The 21,529-nt window shown below is 37.0% G+C and overlaps 1 protein-coding gene and 2 pseudogenes across 1 annotated transcript; all 3 read right to left on the bottom strand.

Annotated features, from left to right (window-relative positions):
• Positions 1 to 10,186: 10,186 nt before the first annotated feature.
• Positions 10,187 to 11,766, bottom strand: LOC127669319 (frataxin, mitochondrial-like; annotated as a pseudogene).
• A 67-nt stretch (positions 11,767 to 11,833) lies between these two features.
• LOC127669318 (zinc finger protein 431-like) lies at positions 11,834 to 14,141 on the bottom strand (annotated as a pseudogene).
• A 132-nt stretch (positions 14,142 to 14,273) lies between these two features.
• LOC127669317 (zinc finger protein 431-like) lies at positions 14,274 to 17,532 on the bottom strand. Its single transcript, XM_052163142.1, has 3 exons — positions 17,404 to 17,532; positions 14,543 to 14,669; positions 14,274 to 14,338 (listed from the first exon to the last, which is right to left on the bottom strand). The coding sequence occupies exons 1-3, from the start codon at positions 17,530 to 17,532 to the stop codon at positions 14,274 to 14,276; spliced, it is 321 nt and encodes a 106-aa protein (XP_052019102.1).
• Between the last annotated feature and the right edge of the window lie 3,997 nt (positions 17,533 to 21,529).

Genomic DNA, 21,529 nt, shown 5'->3' with positions numbered 1-21,529 from the left:
TCCCTGAGTCATAGAGTTCAATGATATAACAATATGGATGGCTCAGTCTTATACTTTGACAAGTTGTGAGTTTATATGTTAACTACTATCTACTGCATATAGAAACATCCCACATAAGGCCTGACTTCATAGTTTAATATCTCAACTTGACACATATGCTTTCTGTTGTCACTATAAATCCCAGAAACACAAAGCAGCCTGGGGAGGAAATGCTTTATTTCATCTTATAGTCCACAATCCATAATTGAGGGAAATTAGTGAAGGAGCTTAAGGCAGGAACCTGGAAGCAGAAACTGAGTCATGAAGAAGCGATGCTTACTGGCTTGCTTTCCAGGAGTTTTTCAGCTTTCTTTGTTTGTTTGTTTGTTTGTTTGTTTGTTTCTTTCTTTCTTTCTTTCTTTCTTTGTTTCTTTCTTTGTTTCTATTTTTGTTTCTTTCTTTCTTTCTTTCTTTCTTTCTTTCTTTCTTTCTTTCTTTCTTTCTTTCTGTCTCTCTCTCTTTCTCTCTCTCTCACTCTCTCTCTTTCTTACTTTCTTTCATTGAATATCATCTTAATTTACATTGTCAATGGTAAAATCTTTCCCAATATCCCCCCTCCCCTTTCAGCTTGCTTTCTTATACATCCCAAAAACACTTGTCCAGGAGTGGCTCCACCCACAGAGGACTGTGCAAATCCACATCAATCATTAATCAAGAACATGCATCCACAGATTCGCTTACAGGCCAACAAAATTGAAGCATTTTCTCAATTGCGTTTTCCTCTTTACAGATGATCAAAGCTTGACAAAATTTAACCAGCACAGCACTCAGGAGAAAGAAGTATCTATTATCTTTTTTCAGAGTTCATCTACAGTGATATCTAAAATTATACAGTAAACCACAAGTGAATGGTAGATTCTTTCCATTATTGTGTTTACAGAGTCCTCTCTGATCATGGAACAACATGGAATGAAAATGAGAATGCTCAGTAGAATCTTGTTTTATTTAATTTTTATAATTTTTCTAGAGTCTCAGAAGTTGCAAGTTAGAACAGATCTGTACCATGCCTCCTTTATCTATCTTACATTACTCCAATGTAATATCAAATCATAGATTTATAGTCTTTTCTTACACGTATGAAGCAATATAGCTGCTACCTCAGTTGAGACATAACTATTTTATCACCACACGGATGTCTATGGTCTTACCCTTTACATAGTTACATTCACCTTCCTTCCCTACCATATTCCAGTCCTTAACAATCAAAGGTATTTTCCCTATCTTCAAAACATTGTTATTTCAGGAGTTGTACAAAAATACATAGAATCATACATCATGTGAACTTCTGATGTTGACATTTTGACACTTATCACTGTTCTCATCCATATACATAAACCTTTCCCTTTCTGTTCTTGAGTGGTATGTTGTAATAAAGATGCACTAAATATACTTAACATTTCACCCATTAAATAATATTTAGATTGTTTCCAGATTGAGGATATTAAAAACAAGCAGAACTGAATATTTGTGCACTACTGACTTTCATTTTCAAGGCCCAAATACATATGGATGCAATCTTTTGATTAAACAACTGTTGCGTGTTTGTATTTGGTTTTTAAACAAAAATTACGTAAGGTGTCTATGAGTCCTGCCTGGAAATAGATGTTTCACGTCTACCTACATTCGACTAGTTGTAAATAAGGTGAATGCCCAACCATGTTGAAAGGTGAATTGGGACATGTACTCTGTTAATACAAAGAAGAGAGATAAGGGTTGATGAGTATATGGCAGTATTTGTTTTTATACTGAAAGTCATTTACTCACTTTCATAAAACTTGTTTTTTACTATAATTAACTATTAACAAGTTTATATTGATAGCCTCTGTAGAATGAAATATTTTATGCACCTACCCCTTTAAATGATCCTATGCTTTACAGTGTCAGTTGGCTATTGGACTTCTGGGACGGGAGGATATAAAAAGACAACAGAGACTGTGAGAAAGAGAGAGAGAAGTAGAACTGAGGAGTAAGCAGGAGGATGGTTCAGGAGTCAGAAGAATAGTGTCTTCAAACTATTCCACAAAATAGAAACAGAAGGAACACTACCCAATTCCTTCTACGAAGCCACAATTATGTTGCCACAATTATGTTGATACCAAAACTACACAAAGATCCAAGAAAGAAAGAGAACTTTAGACCAATTTCCCTTATGAACATCGATGCAAAAATACTCAATAAAATTCTTGCCAACCGAATCCAAGAACACATCAAAACGATCATCCACCATGATCAAGTAGGCTTTATCCTGGGAATGCAGGGTTGGTTCAATATACGGAAATCCATCAATGCAATCCACTACATAAACAAACTCAAAGAAAAAAACCACATGGTCATTTCATTGGATACTGAAAAAGCATTTGACAAAATTCAGCATCCTTTCATGCTTAAAGTCTTGGAAAGAACAGGAATTCAAGGCCCATACCTAAACATAGTAAAAGCAATATACATCAAGCCGGTAGCCAGCATCAAACTAAATGGAGAGAAACTTGAAGCAATCCCACTAAAATCAGGGACTAGACAAGGCTGCCCCCTTTCTCCTTATCTTTTCAATATTGTACTTGAGGTACTAGCTTGGGCAATTCGACAACATAAGGAGGTCAAAGGGTTAAGTCAAAGGAAGGAAAGGAAAGAAGTCAAACTATCATTATTTGCAGATGACATGATAGTCTACCTAAATGACCAAAAAAACTCCACTAGAGAACTCCTACAGCTGATAAACAACTTCAGGAAAGTGGCAGGTTATAAAATCAACTCAAGCAAATCAGTGGCCTTCCTATACTCAAAGGATAAGCAGTCTGAGAAAGAAATTAGGGAAATGAGCCCCTTTACAATAGCCACAAACAGTATAAAGTATCTTGGGGTGACTCTTACCAAACATGTGAAAGATCTGTATGACAAGAACTTCAAGACTCTGAAGAAGGAAATGGAAGAAGACCTCAAAAAATGGGAAAACCTCCCATGCTCATGGATTGGTAGAATCAATATAGTTAAAATGGCCATTTTGCCAAAAGCAAAATACAGATTCAATGCAATACCCATCAAAATCCCAACTCAATTCTTCACAGAGTTAGAAAGAGCAATTATCAAATTCATCTGGAATAACAAAAAACCCAGGATAGCTAAAACTATTCTCAGCAACAAAAGAAATTCTGGGGGAATCAGTATCCCTGACCTCACTCAAGCAATACTACAGAGCAATAGTGTTAAAAACTGCATGGTATTGGTACAGTGACAGGGAGGAGGATCAATGGAACAGGATTGAAGATCCAGAAATGAACCCACGCACCTATGGCCACTTGATCCTCGACAAAGAGGCTGAAAACATCCAATGGAAAAAAGATAGCCTTTTCAACAAATGGTGTTGGTTCATCTGGAGGTCAGCATGCAGAAGAATGCGAATTGATCCATCCTTGTCTCCTTGTACTAAGCTCAAATCCAAATGGATCAAGGACCTCCACATAAAGTTAGACACTCTGAAGCTAATAGAAAAAAAAAAAACTGGGGAAGACCCTTGAGGACATCAGTACAGGGAGAAAGTTTCTGAACAGAACACCAATAGCGTATGCTCTAAGATCAAGAATTGACAAATGGGACCTCATAAAATTACAAAGTTTCTGTAAGGCAAAGGACACCATCAAGAGGACAAATCGGCAACCAACAAATTTGAAAAAGATCTTCACCAATCCTACATCAGATAGAGGGCTAATATCCAATATATATAAAGAACTCAAAAAGTTAGACTCCAGAAAACCAAACAACCCTATTAAAAAATGGGGTACATAGTTAAACAAAGAATTCTCACCTGAAGAACTTTGGATGGCGGAGAAGCATCTTAAAAAATGCTCAACTTCATTAGTCATTAGGGAAATGCAAATCAAAACAACCCTGAGATTTCACCTTACACCAGTCAGAATGGCTAAGATTAAAAATTCAGGAGACAGCAGGTGTTGGAGAGGGTGTGGAGAAAAAGGAACACTCCTCCACTGCTGGTGGGGTTGCAAATTGGTACAACCACTCTGGAAATCAGTCTGGCGGTTCCTCAGAAAACTGGGCACCTCACTTCCAGAAGATCCTGCTATACCACTCCTGGGCATATACCCAGAGGATTCCCCACCATGTAATAAGGATACATGCTCTACTATGTTCATAGCAGCCCTATTTATAATTGCCAGATGCTAGAAAGAACCCAGGTATCCCTCAACAGAAGAGTGGATGCAAAAAATGTGGTATATCTACACAATGGAGTACTATTCAGCCATTAGAAACAATGAATTCATGAAATTCTTAGGCAAATGGATGTAGCTAGAGAACATCATACTAAGTGAGGTAACCCAGACTCAAAAGGTGAATCACGGTATGCACTCATTAATAAGTGGATACTAGCCTAGAAAACTGGAATAACCAAAACATAATCCACACATCAAATGAGGTACAAGAAGAACGGAGGAGTGGCCCCTTGTTCTGGAGAGTCAGTGAAGCAGTATTCGGCAAAACCCGAATGGGGAAGTGGGAAGGGGTGGGTGGGAGGACAGGGGGAGAGAAGGGGGCTTACGGGACTTTCAGGGAGTGGGGGGCTAGAAAAGGGGAAATCATTTGAAATGTAAATAAAATATATATATATCGAATAAAAAAATGTACCAATGCAAAAAAAAAGTTTAGATTATATATTATATGCTCTCAATTACTTTCTGCATTTACTCACCTTAATGCTTATAGAAGAAAATGGACGTTATGAATTATAAAAAGAAAAGTAAATTATTAAGAGTAAAAGATACTTTAGTCTTATAAATAATTTTGATAGTTTAAGAGTTTAGACTGTCCTGTATTCTAACTATTTAGAAAAAAAATACAATCCCATTCAGAGATGTTGGTATTCATGCCTGCAATTTCGTTTAACTTCTTAAAATAGGCATAACCTCCAGCAGAAGTACATATGCATGTGTACTTGTAAGTTCCCACTGCTGCTATTTACAACATCCAAGTGGGCAACCACTCTTCATTTAGAGATTTGTATCGTCAGTTTCTCTCACTTTTTCTCCTTTCTTCTCTATTTTGTGGAGATTTGGGCTGTAAAACCACTTTAACCACCAAATTAAAGTTACTTTTTTGAGGCTATAACTTCTATTTCTTCTGGGTTATCAGGGCTGAGGTAATGATGAACAGTGGAGCAACTATTAGTGCTATTAGTGACAATGCTCATGGTAATGAATAGAGGGTTCAGTCCAGAAGAGCATTGGCTCCTTATCCACAGGGCTTATCTTTGATTTCCAGAACCTAGAAAAGTTCAAAACTGTCTATAAGTCCAATCATGGGGGATCAGACACTCTTCTGGCCTATTCTGATACCAGGAATGCACTTGGTATACACAGTGTACAACTTTATCTGCCTAAGTTAAATGGATTTCAATTTTTTTTTTACATGACATACACAAAAAAACCCTTTTTACAATAAGGAATCAAAATGCATGTGCCTTTTCACCATTTGCATAACTGGTGCTCTAAGCAGTCAGAAAAATGCATGAGTTGTCCTAGAACTGAGAATACAGGCAAACCTGCATCATCTGATGTGGGTTCTAGGAACCAAACTTGGGTATGCAATGTGAGCATTACAACTAAACCTGCAGCTCTCATACATCTGCTTATAATGCAAAGGATGAAGATGTTCCATTACTATTCTGTCTCCTATCACTTGAAGATGATGTAGGCCCTGCTAGACATTTGTCGAAGGATTCAATAGTTTTATGAGCCTCTGTAAATGGTCTCTACACACTGCTTATTTTTTATTATTAATACAGTTTTCTTTTTGGCTTTGGTTTTGTCGAGACAGGGTTTCTCTGTATAGCCCTGGCTGTCCTGGAACTCACTCTGTAGACCAGGCTGGCCTCGAACTCAGAAATCTGCCTGCCTCTGCCTCTCAGAGTGCTGGGATCACAGACGTGTGTCACCACTGCCCGGCATTAATACAGTTTTCTAACGTGACAAAAGATAACAAAATGTTACCTTTGAGTCAGTCAGACTCCAGTCAGATTATATTAGAAATTTTTTCATCATTTAAGATATACTCTTTATTTTTAGAATACTTTTGAGATAGGATATCTTCACATAGTCAAGTCTGTCTTTCAGGTCTTAGGACTACAGAAACATACCTTTAAGGCTAGCTGAGATGTATTTTTAAAATAACCTATCTTTTGAATTGGAGAATGAAAAGATACATTCACAAAGGAACCTTCATTGTTTTGAAGAATAGCAGTACATCTTGAAATTCTACAATAATTTAATCTGGCAAATCAATTTATGTATTCTCATTAATTAGGTTATTACTTTGTTAATATTATACAATTAAAATATTTGAACTGTGTTTGTATATATATATACCTGAGTTATGGTGTGCATGCAACAGGTAGAGGACAACTTACTGGTGTCTAGTATCTATTTTGCCTTTGTGAGTTCTACAAATGAATCCCAGGAAGTGATTTGGTTCAAGTGATCTCACTGGCCCTTTTTTGGGTTTAAAAGTTACTTTTTAGATGTGGTGGTGTGTGAGTGTGCATATGGTACAGGCCAAGTGTTATAATCTGAAAAGAAGAGAAACATCTGTACGAGTAATATGGTTCTCCCAGACATTAAACTCAGGTCATCAGGCTTAGAAACAACAAACTTTACCCTTTACTGTGACAATTCTCTGGCATTCATTTCTGTTTCTGAGCAATTGTTATGAACAGTTGTTTACTCTTAACAATAAGCAAACACATTCCCTCCAAAAGATAGCAACATACCATTTTCATTTACAAATAGGATTTATTATTTCAATTATCTTGTTTTCTCCATTCTTAGATGACAATGTTTACATTCTGAGAAGAACACAATGTTTTACTGATATTGTAATGTTTCAACTAATCTTATTCTAGTATCATGAGAGAGATAGCTCACTGGGAACTATCTGTGGTGTGCAAAGCTGGCAACCTAATATTGATCATCATATAAAGATGTCCAAATAGACCCCACAAACCTCTCTTCCTGCAGATATGTGTCATGGCACTAAAAACTCATAATAACATTACACACACACACACACACACATACACACACATACACACACACATTTATTTTTCCTTAAATGAACCCCATTGCTACTATATTATCTAGCATTTCTAAATAATTCCCTTAGGAGACAGGGCTTCAAATTGAAAGTCAATCATGGGTAGAAGCTATAGTGTTATGTAGATTATAACACTTGGTCTATACCATATGCACACTCATACACCACCACATCCAAAAAGTGTTCTGCTTGAGAGAGCTTTGTGAAAATCACCAGACAACTCAGTTTTTGCAAACCAAATTAGTCTTTTATTTTCATATAAACTCCATAGTCCACCCGAGATTCCCTTTTGATTATCCAACAAATCACTGTCTTATGATCTTATCCCCTTGATTCTTAGAAATGACATCAAGTACATTTTTTAACATAGCAACTGAATTCAAAGATCTGCCTAACTTTGTAAGCAGAGACAATTAGCTACCTGTGTGGGATCCCATCCTGAAATTACCATTCTCACCGAATCTGTGCCAAACATCTCTCTGTTCCAGGCTGTCCTTAAACTCAGGAACTACCCTACTTTTATATCTCTCTGAGAAGCTCATTATTATTGTAGTTGTCTTTGTTATTTTAGCTCTATGAAGCCCCTCATACAATTACACTGAATTTTTATATTTTCCATAGTTATGAAATCATATATTTTGGAGAACATCATACTAAGTGAGGTAACACAGTCTCAAAAGATAAATCATGGCATGTACTCACTGATAAGTGGATATTAGCTTAGAAACTTTGAATACCCAAGACATAATCCACATATTAAATGATGTCCAAAAATAATGGAGGAGTGGCCCCTGGTTCTGAAAAGACTCAATGCAACAGTATAGGGGAATACCAGAACAGGAAAGTGGGAAGGGGTAGATGGAGGAACAGGGGGAGGGAAGAGGGCTTATGGGTCTTGCGGGGAGTGGGGACTCAGAAAAGGGGAAATCATTTGAAATGTAAATAAAAAATATATATATCAATAAAGGAAAAATAATTTAAAAAAAAGAAATTATATATTTTTGAGTTTGCATTTGCAAATTTCTTTCCCACATCCTTAACAGCTGCCTTGAAGGTCACAGCATTTAGCATTTTTGCTGAGGAACATATACACACCCTTGTTCCCTGGACTCATGCTGTTTCTAATTATCATGTAGTCAATATCCTTGGCAGGAAGAACATTACCCAGTAACCTTGGGAGGGAAAATATTTCCAAAAGGAGAAACATGAAGTAAATTATGTACATCATTATACAAATAAGCCCTAGGTCCACAGGAACTGTCAACACTTGTGGAGGCCAACACCCTGCTAGCCCTGCTCCATGGGTGGGAACCATGTTAAGCTGTCCCTTTCATGGCCATACAGAACAGCACAAGAATCTGAGATCTCTTCCATTACACTTGAATGAATATGGTAAATTATTCACTTCCTTCAAAACTAATATGAAAAGTTTTAAAACACGTTTGATTTTTTTTCTTGAAATTGAAGACAACTATGAGATCTAAAGCCTGTATCAAATTGTTTACAAGAATAGGGTTTTTCTCTTGTATGAGTTCTTTCCTGAATGTCCTGACATCATGAAGACATATAAAGTCTTCAAAATATTTACAAGACTAGAGACCTGGCTGAGCAGTAAAGATAATTTCATACCCAGGACCAAGTCAGGCTTTTAACAACTTCCTTGAATTCCTCCTACAAGAATATCAAAGTGTTCAACATTCATGGAAACCAGCATTAATGTACACAAACATACACACACAGAGACACAATGACATCCCATGATGTTTTTCTTCTGTAAGGATTCATTCCAGTAACTCAGGTGTTAAGGCACCTGAAAGCTTACCTACTGAGTTTTTCTTCATCATGTATTGGTTCATGTAAGATAAGAGACAGGAAGCATGTAGGCTTCAAGTCAGAAAAATCAGTCCTCCTCAGTTGGTGGTTTCCATTGGAGAGATTTAAGAAATATTGCCCTGCTGAAGTAAATATGTCACTGGGAATGGGCTTGAGAGTTTTACATCAACACACCATTTCTAGTTTCCATTCTCTGCTTCATGCTTCAGCTTGCTGATATGAGCTCAGAACTTCCTGTTTTAGCTGACATGTGACATTTTTTACATTGCCATTGTCACCCTGATCCCATATCCCTCTGGAAACATACATCAAATTAAACTGCTTTATAAGTTGCTTTTGATATTCTATTTTACAGCAAAAGATAAGGCACTGATACACATCCATAAAGCTTTACACCTAGATGATGTTTTTCATGTAATTGAAGAGAATTGTGAAATATAAAAGGTATATAAAAATATACCTTATTCATTAAATTTACAGGGCTTTTGTCTATACGAGCTTGCAAGTAGAAACAAAATAAGGAGGAACATCATAATGGTTGAATAGATTATAGACACTTGTCACATGCTTATCCCAGCATAATCTTGTATAAGTGAAAATCAGTATGTTGACTAATGATCTTACCAAAGCCTTTATATTTATAGATTCCATTTAGTTCTCTCAGGTCTTCAAAGGCTATTGTGATATACACAGTCTTTAACAGACTGATTACATGCTAAAGGTTTTACTCTTGTATAAAGTTACCATGAAGTGCAAACCTTTACCACACTGACTACATTCATGGTGTTTCCCTGGAGTATGGCTTTTTTGTCATAATTTTAATGACTACTGGTACATACAAAGGCTTTCCCACATTGCTGGTCTGTAGGCACACACCTTCAGTATGTGTTCTTTTATGAATTCATAGATATGTGTGTTGTGTTTTAAAAGGCTTTATCACATTGACTACATTTGTAGAGTTTCTAAATAGTATGTGTTCTTTTAAGTATTTGTAGACCACTAAGAAATGCTAAGTCTTTAACACACTGGTTACATTCTTAGAATTTCTCTCCAGTGTGCATTTTTGGGAGAAGGTGAGGTAATGTACTTTTTTCACAGGCTGTCACACACAGTGTGACTGTCTTCAGAAGCAGGCATGGGAAACCGGACAATCAGTTACAGAAGGAGGCTAGGTCTTTGCCTGATACTTTTTCACATCTTTAAATTTGGCATGCATTCAAGTGCCTTTTCCAGAATAGGCCAATAAAGACAAGTCCAATTTGGTGCTTAATGCTTCAGTCAGCAACCTGGCCAGCAGCTCATGCAGACACACTGCTATGGGACTACACCCAGTTTTTCCCTTTCCAGTCATAGTGTTTGGGGCTACTGGAGGGAGAGGATAGCTGGATTTGCTTCTTTGGGTCAATTTGTTGATTATGTAGTTTCCTAGGTCCCCGCTCAGCTTAATGGTGAGCATGCCACCCTCAAAGGAGACATCATAGTCCTCCAGGGGATAGGGTTTGTTTGCAAGGGCTTCAAAGAACTGCCAGGGCATTCAGCATCTCTTCTATGAGTCTTTGATGAGCTATCTCTTTTAGAGTGCTTCTGTTGTCCAACATCTTGAGTTCCTCAAATGCACCATGCAGACTGTCTGCTTTTTGTTGTTCAGAGTCTGACTCAGGTAGTGGAGGTTCAAATGGACTTTGTGGATGGGGGCAGGCTGTGTTGGCCGTGACCACAGCCTCAATCAGCTCCCTCCTGCTTGAGCCAGGTGGATCCACTACACAAACATGGCAAAAAGCCTGCATCACACACATGCTGCTCCTGTTAGGTGGCAGCTCTGTGTGTATTCTTTTATAGATTAGGAGATGACTATGTTGTGGAAAGACTTTACCACATTGGTTACATTCATACTGTTTCTCACAAGTGTGTGTTCTTTTATGTATTTGTAGGTAACTATAGTGAAGGAGGATTATGATATTGATTACATTTATAGGGTTCTTCTCTAATATGTATCCTTTTATGTTATTGAAGATGACTATAATATACAAACATTAGGAAGAAGCAAAAGAAACTTGTCTTAGGTATTGCCTCTTTTTTATCAGTCTCCATGCCATCATAGGGTAAGGCTAAGTTTATCTCTCCAGGGTCTAGAGGAGATGGAGACTTCCAAATACCAGACCAGCTCCTAATTTTTATCTTTTGTACCCCTAAACATGACTCTTCCTAATCATAGCTTATGCTATTTGTCTTTTGTTCCTCAAAATATAATGACTGTTCCTAAATACAAAAGAACAAATAGATATTATTGGTTAGGCTGCAAAACCTATATTCTGCATCAGTTGACATAGATTAGCTACATAAGGACATCCCTTATTCCTAAATCCTGAGAGATGAAAAAATATATACATAATAGTACAGATGTTTTTGATTTTCAGGCTAAAAAGTTGTTTTTTGTTTTTTGTTTTTTTTTTTTTTTTTAATATTCTGGTTCAGCGACAGGAGTGTTTGTGGCACAGTTCAGCTGCTGAGTTTGATCATGTGCCCTGATTAGTCAGTAGTAGCTTGATTGAAATAAGTTCTTGACATTTATATTGACCTGGTCATTGAATAGTGTTGAATCTCAGTGGCCCATAACACAAAGGCCTTAGCACATTGCTCATATTCATAGAATTTCTCTCCAGTTTGAATTCTTTCATGATGACAAGTATGTAATTGTACAAAAGTTTACCATATCAAATACATTCATACAGCTTCTTGTAGTATGAATTCATTCATGTTTCCAAAGATGATAATGACATGCAAAGATTTTACCATATTCGTTATACTCATAGGGTTTCTCTCTGGTATGTATGTATTGTTTTACATTCTAGCTGTCTCAGTCTTAGAAAAGCTTTATCACATTGATAACATTCAGAGGGTTTCTCTCCAGTATGTGTTCTTTTATATAGGAGAAGGTAATTCTGATGTACAAAGACTTTATTGCACTGATTACATTCATATAGTTTGTCTCCTGTTTGTGTGTTCTTTTATGTATTTGGAGACCACTGAAATATAGAAATGCTTTACCACATTGGTTGTATTCACAGGGTTTCTTTCCACTATGTGTTCTTTTATATATTTGGAGACTATTATGATGTGCAAAGGCTTTACTACATTAATCACATTCAGAGGGACTCCTTCCAGTGTGTGTTCTTTTATGTACTCAGAGACCACTGTAATATGGAAAGGCTTTACCACATTGGTTACATTCATAGGGTTTCTTTCCAGTATGTCTTCTTTCATGTTCTAAGAGATGACTCTGACTTACAAAGTCTTTTCAGCATTTATTATATCCACGGGGTTTCTCTCTAGTGTGTGTTCTTTTATGAATTTGGAGATTACTTTTACTTGCAAAGGCTTTACCACACTGGTTACAATTATAGGGTTTCTCTCCAGTATGAATTCTTTTATGCCTTTGAAAATGACTGCTACATGCAAAGGCTTTACCGCATTGCTTACATTCATAGGGCTTCTCTCCAGTGTGTGTTCTTTTATGTATTTGGAGACCACTGTAATATGTAAAAGCTTTACCACATTGGTTACATTCATAGGGTTTCTCTCCAGTGTGTGTTCTTTTATGAGTTCGGAGAACACTGTGATATGCAAAGGCTTTACCACATTGGTTACATTCATAGGGTTTCTCTCCAGTGTGTGCTCTTTGATGTATTTGGAGACTCTTGGAACATGCAAAGGCTTTGCCACATTGGTTACATTCACAGGGTTTCTCTCCAGTATGTGTCTTTTATGTTCTAGGAGACAACTCTGACTTACAAAGTCTTTACCACATTGATTACACCCATATGGTTTTTCTCCACTGTGAGTTCTTGTATGTATTTGGAGACTATCATAATGTGTAAAGGTTTTACCACATTGGCTACATTCATAAGGTTTCTCACCAGTATGTATTCTTTCATGCCTTTGAAGAGAACTATGACATGCAAAGGCTTTACCACACTGTTTACATTCATAGGGTTTCTCTCCACTGTGTATCCTTTTATGTATTCGGAGAGCACTGGGATACGGAAAGCCTTTATTACAATGATTACATTCATAGAGTTTCTCTCCAGTATGGCTTCTTTTATGTATTTGGAGACTATGATGACATGAAAAGGCTTTACCACATTGGTTACATGCATAGGGTTTCTCTCCACTATGACTTCTTTCATGCCTGCAAAGACAATTGGCACATGAAAACGGTTTACCACATTAATTACACTAATGGGTCTTTCAATCTATACAAATTAATTTTACAATTTAGTCTAATGGTAAGGAGGAATCACTTTGTTTACATTCATGGCCATTCCCCTATGTTATGGGTTGTTTTGAATTTATTATATTGCTCACATTTATAGCATCCTTTATCTAGATGAAATTTTTCACCTATGAAGAAAATTACAAAAGCTCAGAAATTTACCACACTGAGAACATTCATAAATTTCCCTTTAGTGTAGAATACAATATATTTGTATACTGCATTTACAATGTGAACCAGGACAAATAGAAGAATTTCCACATTCCTGGTACTGTAGGGATTTTCTGCAGTGTGAGTTTGTGGACGAACCCTATGAAATTGGAAAACCAAATAAGTGTAACTAGCATCACATTAAAAAACTCTACTCAATGTGGGGACTACTACATATCCTCTAATTGTACTAAGAGAGAGAGGAGTACATTGCTTCTTTCAATATCCCTATGCTCACAACGCTTATACTAATTGTTACTTAGAATATACCTATTCTATTAAAAGAAGAAAAAGAAAGGGTTCCACATTGCATTTTACAAAGGTTGACACTGTCTTCATCATAGACCTGAGGCAAGGGATTGAGATTTCTCCAAAACAACATTCTTGACTTTCATAAACTATCCCCTTCTCACTTAAAGTTAGCAATGTCACTGCAAGTATATAAGTAGCACCAGCTTTACTACGGGCTATTTACCTATTAGAAGGCTTTCCACATATACTTATCACCTATTCAATGCATATACATTTTGCAATATCAAACTGGTATGGGATTAAACTGATAACCATTTCTATAGCATAATCTAATGGGGCTATGAGACAAATGCTAGTATTGATTAAGGCATTGATTATATCCTCCTTACAACAATGCACTGGGAATACAAATCAGATACCTCAAATTGAGGTACATGGTTTTGTGAGAATTTAAGAATCATTGATATACTTAAAGCTGTGCTTTTTTATATTGTTGCTGTTCTTTAAAACTTCAAAGGAACATTAAAATTGCTTCAGAGGCATATTCAAACCAACTTGCACATGAAGATTACCTTCCATGTCTTCTAGAACTTTGAAAATAGTCTTTGATATTGTCATCTTCCCAACTGTAGCCTAAAATATAGTAACAGAAAATTTATAACAGATTATTGGAAATTGGGGAAAATTTAAGTTAGTTTCTCCAGTGAACCTTAGACCCATACCTGATTAATTTACCTCATTATTCGCCATTCTCAATTGAAATCACAGAACAGCAATGATACCAAAGAAACAATTGTCCTTTTATTTTAAAAGGTGAAAGGAAATTCACTGTCTTACCTATAGCAGTGAGATTCCTGTAGTTCTCCAGCATCACATCTCTGTAGAGACTCTTCTGTGAAGGATCCAGTAAAGTCCACTCTTCCGGAGTGAAGTTTACACACACATCATCATAGGTCACTGCATTCTAAAATATCCCATACAGGTGTATAATACAAATCATGATGCCAATATTACTTTAAATGTATGCCTCACTGTCAATATATTTATATAATTCTAGTCCTGCCCCACTGATTTTTTGACACAGAAGTATTAATGTAATTGCAAAAATTATTTCAGAAGGAAACTGAATAATAATGTTCACCCCTGTCATTTCTGTGTCATTGGAATAGTATATAGGCTTGCAAGAGAAATGCCAATTAACAGAGAGACAAAGAGAGACAGACAAATACACACACACACACACACACACACACACAGAAAGACAGAGGAGAGAGAGAGAGAGAGAGAGAGAGAGAGAGAAGTAAACTGTACTGAACACACATCAGAGAAAATGTATGAACAATTACTAATTAGGAAAAAATAATGGGCAAGGTGGGTGTATTAGCTCATGCTTTTGATCTCAGAATTCTGGAGGCAGATGTAGGAGTTATCTCATTGAGGTGGATATCATCCTGACTGATGCAATGAGTTTTAGGACAGCTAGAGGAATATAATAAGACCCTAATTTCCCTGCCAAAATCAATCAAATGAATTAAAAAGATAGAAAAAGTCATTGAAACTTCAACTTCAGAAATAACAAAACCAAAAAATGTAAAAACATCAGGATAACAAAATAGCTTAGCACTGAATAGCAACTGCTTCTACTGTTTCTTATGTGATTTCGGGATAGAGTCTATCATGTCATGAAGAGATGACAGCATGAGTAAAAAGCTGACTAGTCAGTTTCAATCAGAACACAGTAGACACACACACACACACACACACACACAACCAGAAAATGGGTTGAGTCTACAGATACCCAAATCCCATTCCCAATAAGAAATGTAAAAAGGCTCCTAGAAAAGTTTCTGTGAGGTCCTTAAAGAAAGACACAAAAGTTCAAAGACATCATCTATGCAGAAGCTTCTTCATTCAACCAACTACATTTTGCCTCTGGCTACTATAGGCTCATGGTCATCGCAGATGAAAATTCATTTAGTTTAACTTCAATGATCCTAATAGTCTGCAACAGCTTGTACATGGTCCAATTGTCCAAAGCCTCTTCTGACACTCACAGTAATCTCTCCACTGCCATAACTTGTAAAATCTGAAAAGAAGTGATATCTTCCCAGCATACAATTGCACAGAATACCCTTTCCAATTTTAATAGAGAGGAATATGTACACAGTGAGAGAAGACTGGACGAAGGAGCCCAAACACCAAATCCTGTGGCTCTGTCTCAGTCAATGGGGCTTCAGTTTCAAAGGGTTTAGATGGCCCTATGCCTGCAACCTCACATACTTCTATTAGTTTAGGTAAATCCATTTCCTATATCCATCTCTCCATGGCAGATCTCTCATAGCTTAGTATTTCAACATATTGTGTTCTCAAAATGCAACTCAAGCTTCATACTCAAACCTTCATGCAAGGAACTCACAGTTTTTTATTTGTTTTTTTTTCTTAAACTGGGGTTCTGATTCTGCCAAACATAGATAGCTAGAACAATGCTGAACAAAGACCATAGAGGAAAAAAAATATATGACTTTGAATTTTGCATCTTTCTTGCTTCCAGAACCAGTACAACATGGATGACCTTGCAAAGTTCAGCTTCCAAATTGGGTTGGAATATAGCACACACTAGGACCACAGTTGCAATACATTTTATATGAAGTTTCTATCTGGGACTCGAATTCCCTTTGCTTACTCATTCTACTAATTTAAAGGTTAGCAGGAGGGAGTGTTACTCTCAGGACACGTTTTAGGCCATTTCCAAGTGTCATCTGAAACTACCTAGTGCTGTTTATCTGAAAAATCAGAGTTTGTATTTGATTCTGCTCTTGTTGCTTCTTTTCACTGTAATCCTGAATGAGTCACTAATAATAACAATTAAACAGATTTATTATTGCATCTAAGAAATTAGTCCACTATTTTTTAATTCTGTCTTACTCAATTTCTCAGGATATGGGTGTAATAAGAAACATTTTGTCACAAAATATCTAGAAATTTTTTATGAAGTCTATTTTCACTGACATCCTACAACCTCAGCTTCTGATGTCTGCATCACTTTCAAGTTACAGGTCCTAAAAGAACAGCTCAAGTTGGGTGGTGGTGGCGCAGGCCTGTAATCCCAGCACTCTGGGAGGCAATGGCAGGTGGATTTTTGTGTTCCAGGCCAGCCTGGTCTACAGAGTGAGTTCCAGGACAGCCAGGGCTATACAGAGAAACCCTGTCTTGGGGAAAAAAAAAGAACAGCTCAGTGTTCTCTATGCTCTTTGCCATCTCAATTCTTGATACTTTTGACATTCTTCCAAAAGAGAAAGAATACTTCCAGGTTCTGTCTGGCAGCAAAAATCCCTGTTTTAGTACCTTATTTTGTTCTAACTTATTTCTCTCCTGTTGTGATTAAATCTTCTAAACAAAAGCATCTCAGGTCTTGAAGGGGCTTTTAAAAAGGAACACATGACATGATATAGTAAATATTCAGAAGATGAAATTAGGTAGAGGTCTATCATTTTTCATAGGAACAGCAATATAATATAATTAATAAAATCACACAACATACATGGTGTCACTGTTTATAAAAGATACAAAGACAGACTTATAAATATTACACAGTTGCTAAAACAAGAATTATAGGATTGGTATTGGGTATGGAACTAGGTAGGATGCTTCCAGACCTTCCCCATTCTGTTACTTGAGACCCAATACTCGAGGTTTACTCTAATGAGCAGCTTCCTCTCCCCATGTCCGTAACTTCTGCCAATTCCCATCTGCATTTCTCTTCCAGATTTATCTGTAACTGAGTCCTCAACAAAAGGCAGAGAACCCCTTCTCAACCAACAGGCCATGCCTGCCAGGAGACTAAGTAGACTGTCAAAAGACCTACTACACTCTCTGATATCCTAAACCCTATTCTCACAGTTGCTCTTAACCCTAGAATAGAATACTGGAGGAAGGTTCCTCTTCCTTTCCATGCCTCTTACAGATACCACAAATGATCTCCATCTGCCCTTCTTTTACTTCCTCATCTCTGTCTAAGCCAAGTGCTATGGGCAGATACGCCTGCTATGTACGTGTCCCACTTACCAGAAAACTAAGGTGTCTGTTCAAAGACCTACCCCACTATCTGTTACCCCAGATGCAATTTTAACAGTAGATCCTAGCACTGGACTAGAACACCAGAGGCAGCCTCAAGTCTCCCTTGTCTATATCTTTTTTTTGCACTGCTATGATCATATTTTCATGGTCTCCCCTTACTCCAGGTTACAACAGCACAAACATTCTTCCTTGAACACACCTGGAAAGCAGATGGGTATAAAAGGCAACACTAGCCAACAGACACTCTGAAAATCCAGAGACTAAAAAGAAACCCAGGAAGAAAACTCCCAGGAATACAAGACAAACCTCAGAAATTAGCACCTAGACCTTTATACTCACCTCAAATACAAATGCCTACATACGAGCATAGGTACATAATCAATAACGGCAGGGAAATATGTCATCAACTGAGCCAAGCTATTCTATGACAGCAGGCCCTGAATACTCTAACATAGCTAAAAACAAAGAAAAAGACCTTAAAACTAACTATTTAAAGATGATGGAGGTCCCTAAAGAGGAAATGCTAAGTCCTGTAATGATATCAAGGAAATGAAATCAAACAATGAAGAGAAAAACCAAAGAAAACAGGAAAGAGTAAACAGTTCAAAGAAACACATGAAATTGTTCAAGGTCTAAAAGCAGAAATAGAAGCAATAAAGAAAGCAGAAACTAACAGAATCCTGTAAATGAAAATTTTTGAATTGCAACAAAGAACTACAGAAACATGGTTCAACCACAAAATAGAAAAGGAAGAATCGAAAACACAATAGAAATGGATACATCAGGCAACAAAATTCTTAATTCTCAAAACTTACTGGCACAAAATATTCACGAACTCTGGGAAAAAAAACTCAAATAATAGGAATAGAGGAAGAAGAAGTGTATCAGCACAAAAGTCTGGAAAATATTTTCAATAAGTTCATAAAGGAAATTTTTCCTCACCTAAAGAATATGATGTCTATGAGGGTACAAGAAACATACAAAATACTAAATGGATTGTTCCAGAAAAGAAAGTCCCATTACCACATAATAATCAAAATACTAAACATTCAGAACAAAGAAAGAATATGAAAAACTGAAATGGGAAGCCAAAACAAGCAAACAAAACAAAACAAAAAACATATTTGCAAACCTATTTGAATTATATATGTCTTCTCAACACTCTGAAAGCCAAGACCTGGAGTGTACATATGGTGTACACTCTAAAAAACTACAGATGCTAGATGAGATTAGTACAGGCAAAATTTTTCAATCACCATAAATGGAAAAAATAATATATTCCCTGATAAAGTCACATTTAAATACTATCTGTTTAAACAGCCCTACACAAGGTGCTAGAAGGAAAAATTCTAATCCAAGGTGGTTAACTACAAAAATGAACCAAAGGAAATAAATAATTTCACATTATCAGCAAAACCAAAAGAAAGCACACAAACACACCATACTCACATACATACTACCACCACAACTACTACCACCATCACAACCAACAGCAACAAAATATGAAAAATTAAAAATCATAGCCTGGCAGTGGTGGCACACACCTTTAATCCCAGGACTTGGAAGGCAGAGGCAAGTGGATTTCTGAGTTCAAGGCCAGCCTGGTATACAGAATGAGTGCCAGGACAGTCAAGGCTACACAGAGAAACTCTGTCTCCAAATAAATAAATAAACAAATAAATAAATTTAAAATCACTGTTTATTGATATCGCTCAATATCAATGAATCAATTCTCCAATAAATAGACACAGGTAAACAGAATGGATGCTAAATCAGAATCAGCCTTCATTGCATACAAGAAATACAGTCCAAAATCAAGGATACACATTACCTCACTGTACAGGGTTGGAAAGTTATTCCAAGCAAATGTACCTAAGAATTAAGCTATTTTAGTATCTAATAAAATAGACAAATAAAAATTAATCAAAGAGATAGGGAAGGATTCTATATATTCAAAATAAAGTGTACTAAGACAATATTTCAATTATTAACATCTATGACCTATATATAAGAGCTCCTATGCTTGTAAAAGAAACATTTCTGCCATACATTGATCCTCACACTGATTGTCACAGACTTCAATCACTCTCACCAATCATAGGTCCTCCAGATAAAAACTAAACAGAGAAAATTTCCAGCTAATAAACCTTAAAATGGAAATGAGCCCAACTGATATTTCCAGAACAATCATCCCCAAAACAAAAGAATATACCCTACTCCCAGCAACATCTGGAATTTCCTCCAAAATGAATGTCATATGTGAACACAATGCAAATTTTATCAGATACAAGAATACTGAAATAACCCCCTGTGTCCTATCAGACCACCATGGATGAAACCTACAAAGCATGAAAAACAGAAACATAAGAAAGCTGAAAAACCCTCTATCTGATGTAGGATTGGTGAAGATCTTTTCCCAATTTGTTGGTTGCCGATTTGTCCTCTTGATCTAAGGACTGACCAATTAGAACAGCAAACATATCAGACTTGGCATCTGAAAGCTGTGCATCTATATATTATTTAGGGTCAGCTATAAATATTTTCTAGAGTTTTGCTACTCTGCTTTGGATCCCAATGGGCCATGAGCTTCCAAACACTCAGCAGAGCCCTCTGGATCTGTGAATGAAAGACACACACCTATTAGCTTACTTTTTAAATGTCATGACTAGCTCAAAGGCTGAACAGTTTCAGCCTCTACTTGCTATCCCCGGTTGAACATGGAAGTGGCCAGTGGCCACTGACTTGAATTCTTACATGGCTCGTTGGCTGTCTCCTGCAGCTCTAAATCTGATCTGGCTCCTACCACATCATGGTGTTTCTCCTAGAAGTCCTGTCTCTCTGCCTCTCTGCCTCTCTGCCTCTCTGCCTCTCTGCCTCTCTGCCTCTCTCTCTCTCTCTCTCTCTCTCTCTCTCTCTCTCTCTCTCTCTCTCTCTCTCTCTCTCTCTCTCTCTCTCCCTCTCTGCTCAGACACTGGCCAATATCTATTGGGAATCAATTGGAGACAAAGACCTTCAGTGTTTGGATAGGTTGATTCATGATTTTGGGAACCAAATCAATTCAGAGAATAAGAACCAATCCCCAACATATATAGGAAAAGAAAACAAACAAACAAACAAACAAAAAACCATAATGAACTCATAAGCAGATCCTGGTGAGGCTGTGGGGTCTTCTGTCTTTTTTCTATATTTCCTTAGTAATTGAGATATAATAGTTCAAGCTCATCCCTTTCTGAGCCCTGAGTGAAGGCTGCAACTGGGGAATTTTCCAAGGAGAGCAGTTCTCAAAATATGATAACAAACCTCTGGGCATGGCTGGATATATGGTCAATTTGACCTTGCTCTGAGCCAAACTATTTTTCTGTGACATACAATCAAGCTATATTCTTTATTTTTATTTTTGAATCAGCAATATAGTATGGCTGGCAGAATTGAAGCAAAATGGCTGTAGTTATTTCTAAGAAGTAATGCCAAGGAAAAAGTTTAGATAAATAGACTTCAACACCTATACCAGTCCTCTAATAGCCTATCAATCTGTCTTTCCATCAGCTCCTGAAGAGAACCCACCACTCTAGCTCCTGTTGCTCAGCTGCCTGCTCCTAATGCTTGTCAGTAGAGACTTTGCAGTCATCAAGTCCAGACAACAGAGCTTACCTGAGCTCCCATCACAGCACTCAATAAGCACCTTCCCTTCCTTCTGGCATCAAGATGGATAACTTGAACAGGCCATTATTCAACTTGCAGTAGAGT

The sequence above is a fragment of the Apodemus sylvaticus genome, chromosome 19 (assembly GCF_947179515.1).
Source record: "Apodemus sylvaticus chromosome 19, mApoSyl1.1, whole genome shotgun sequence".
Taxonomy (NCBI): domain Eukaryota; kingdom Metazoa; phylum Chordata; class Mammalia; order Rodentia; family Muridae; genus Apodemus; species Apodemus sylvaticus.
The sequence above is the reverse complement of the archived record's forward strand: the minus strand, read 5'-3'. Positions and strand labels throughout refer to the sequence as shown.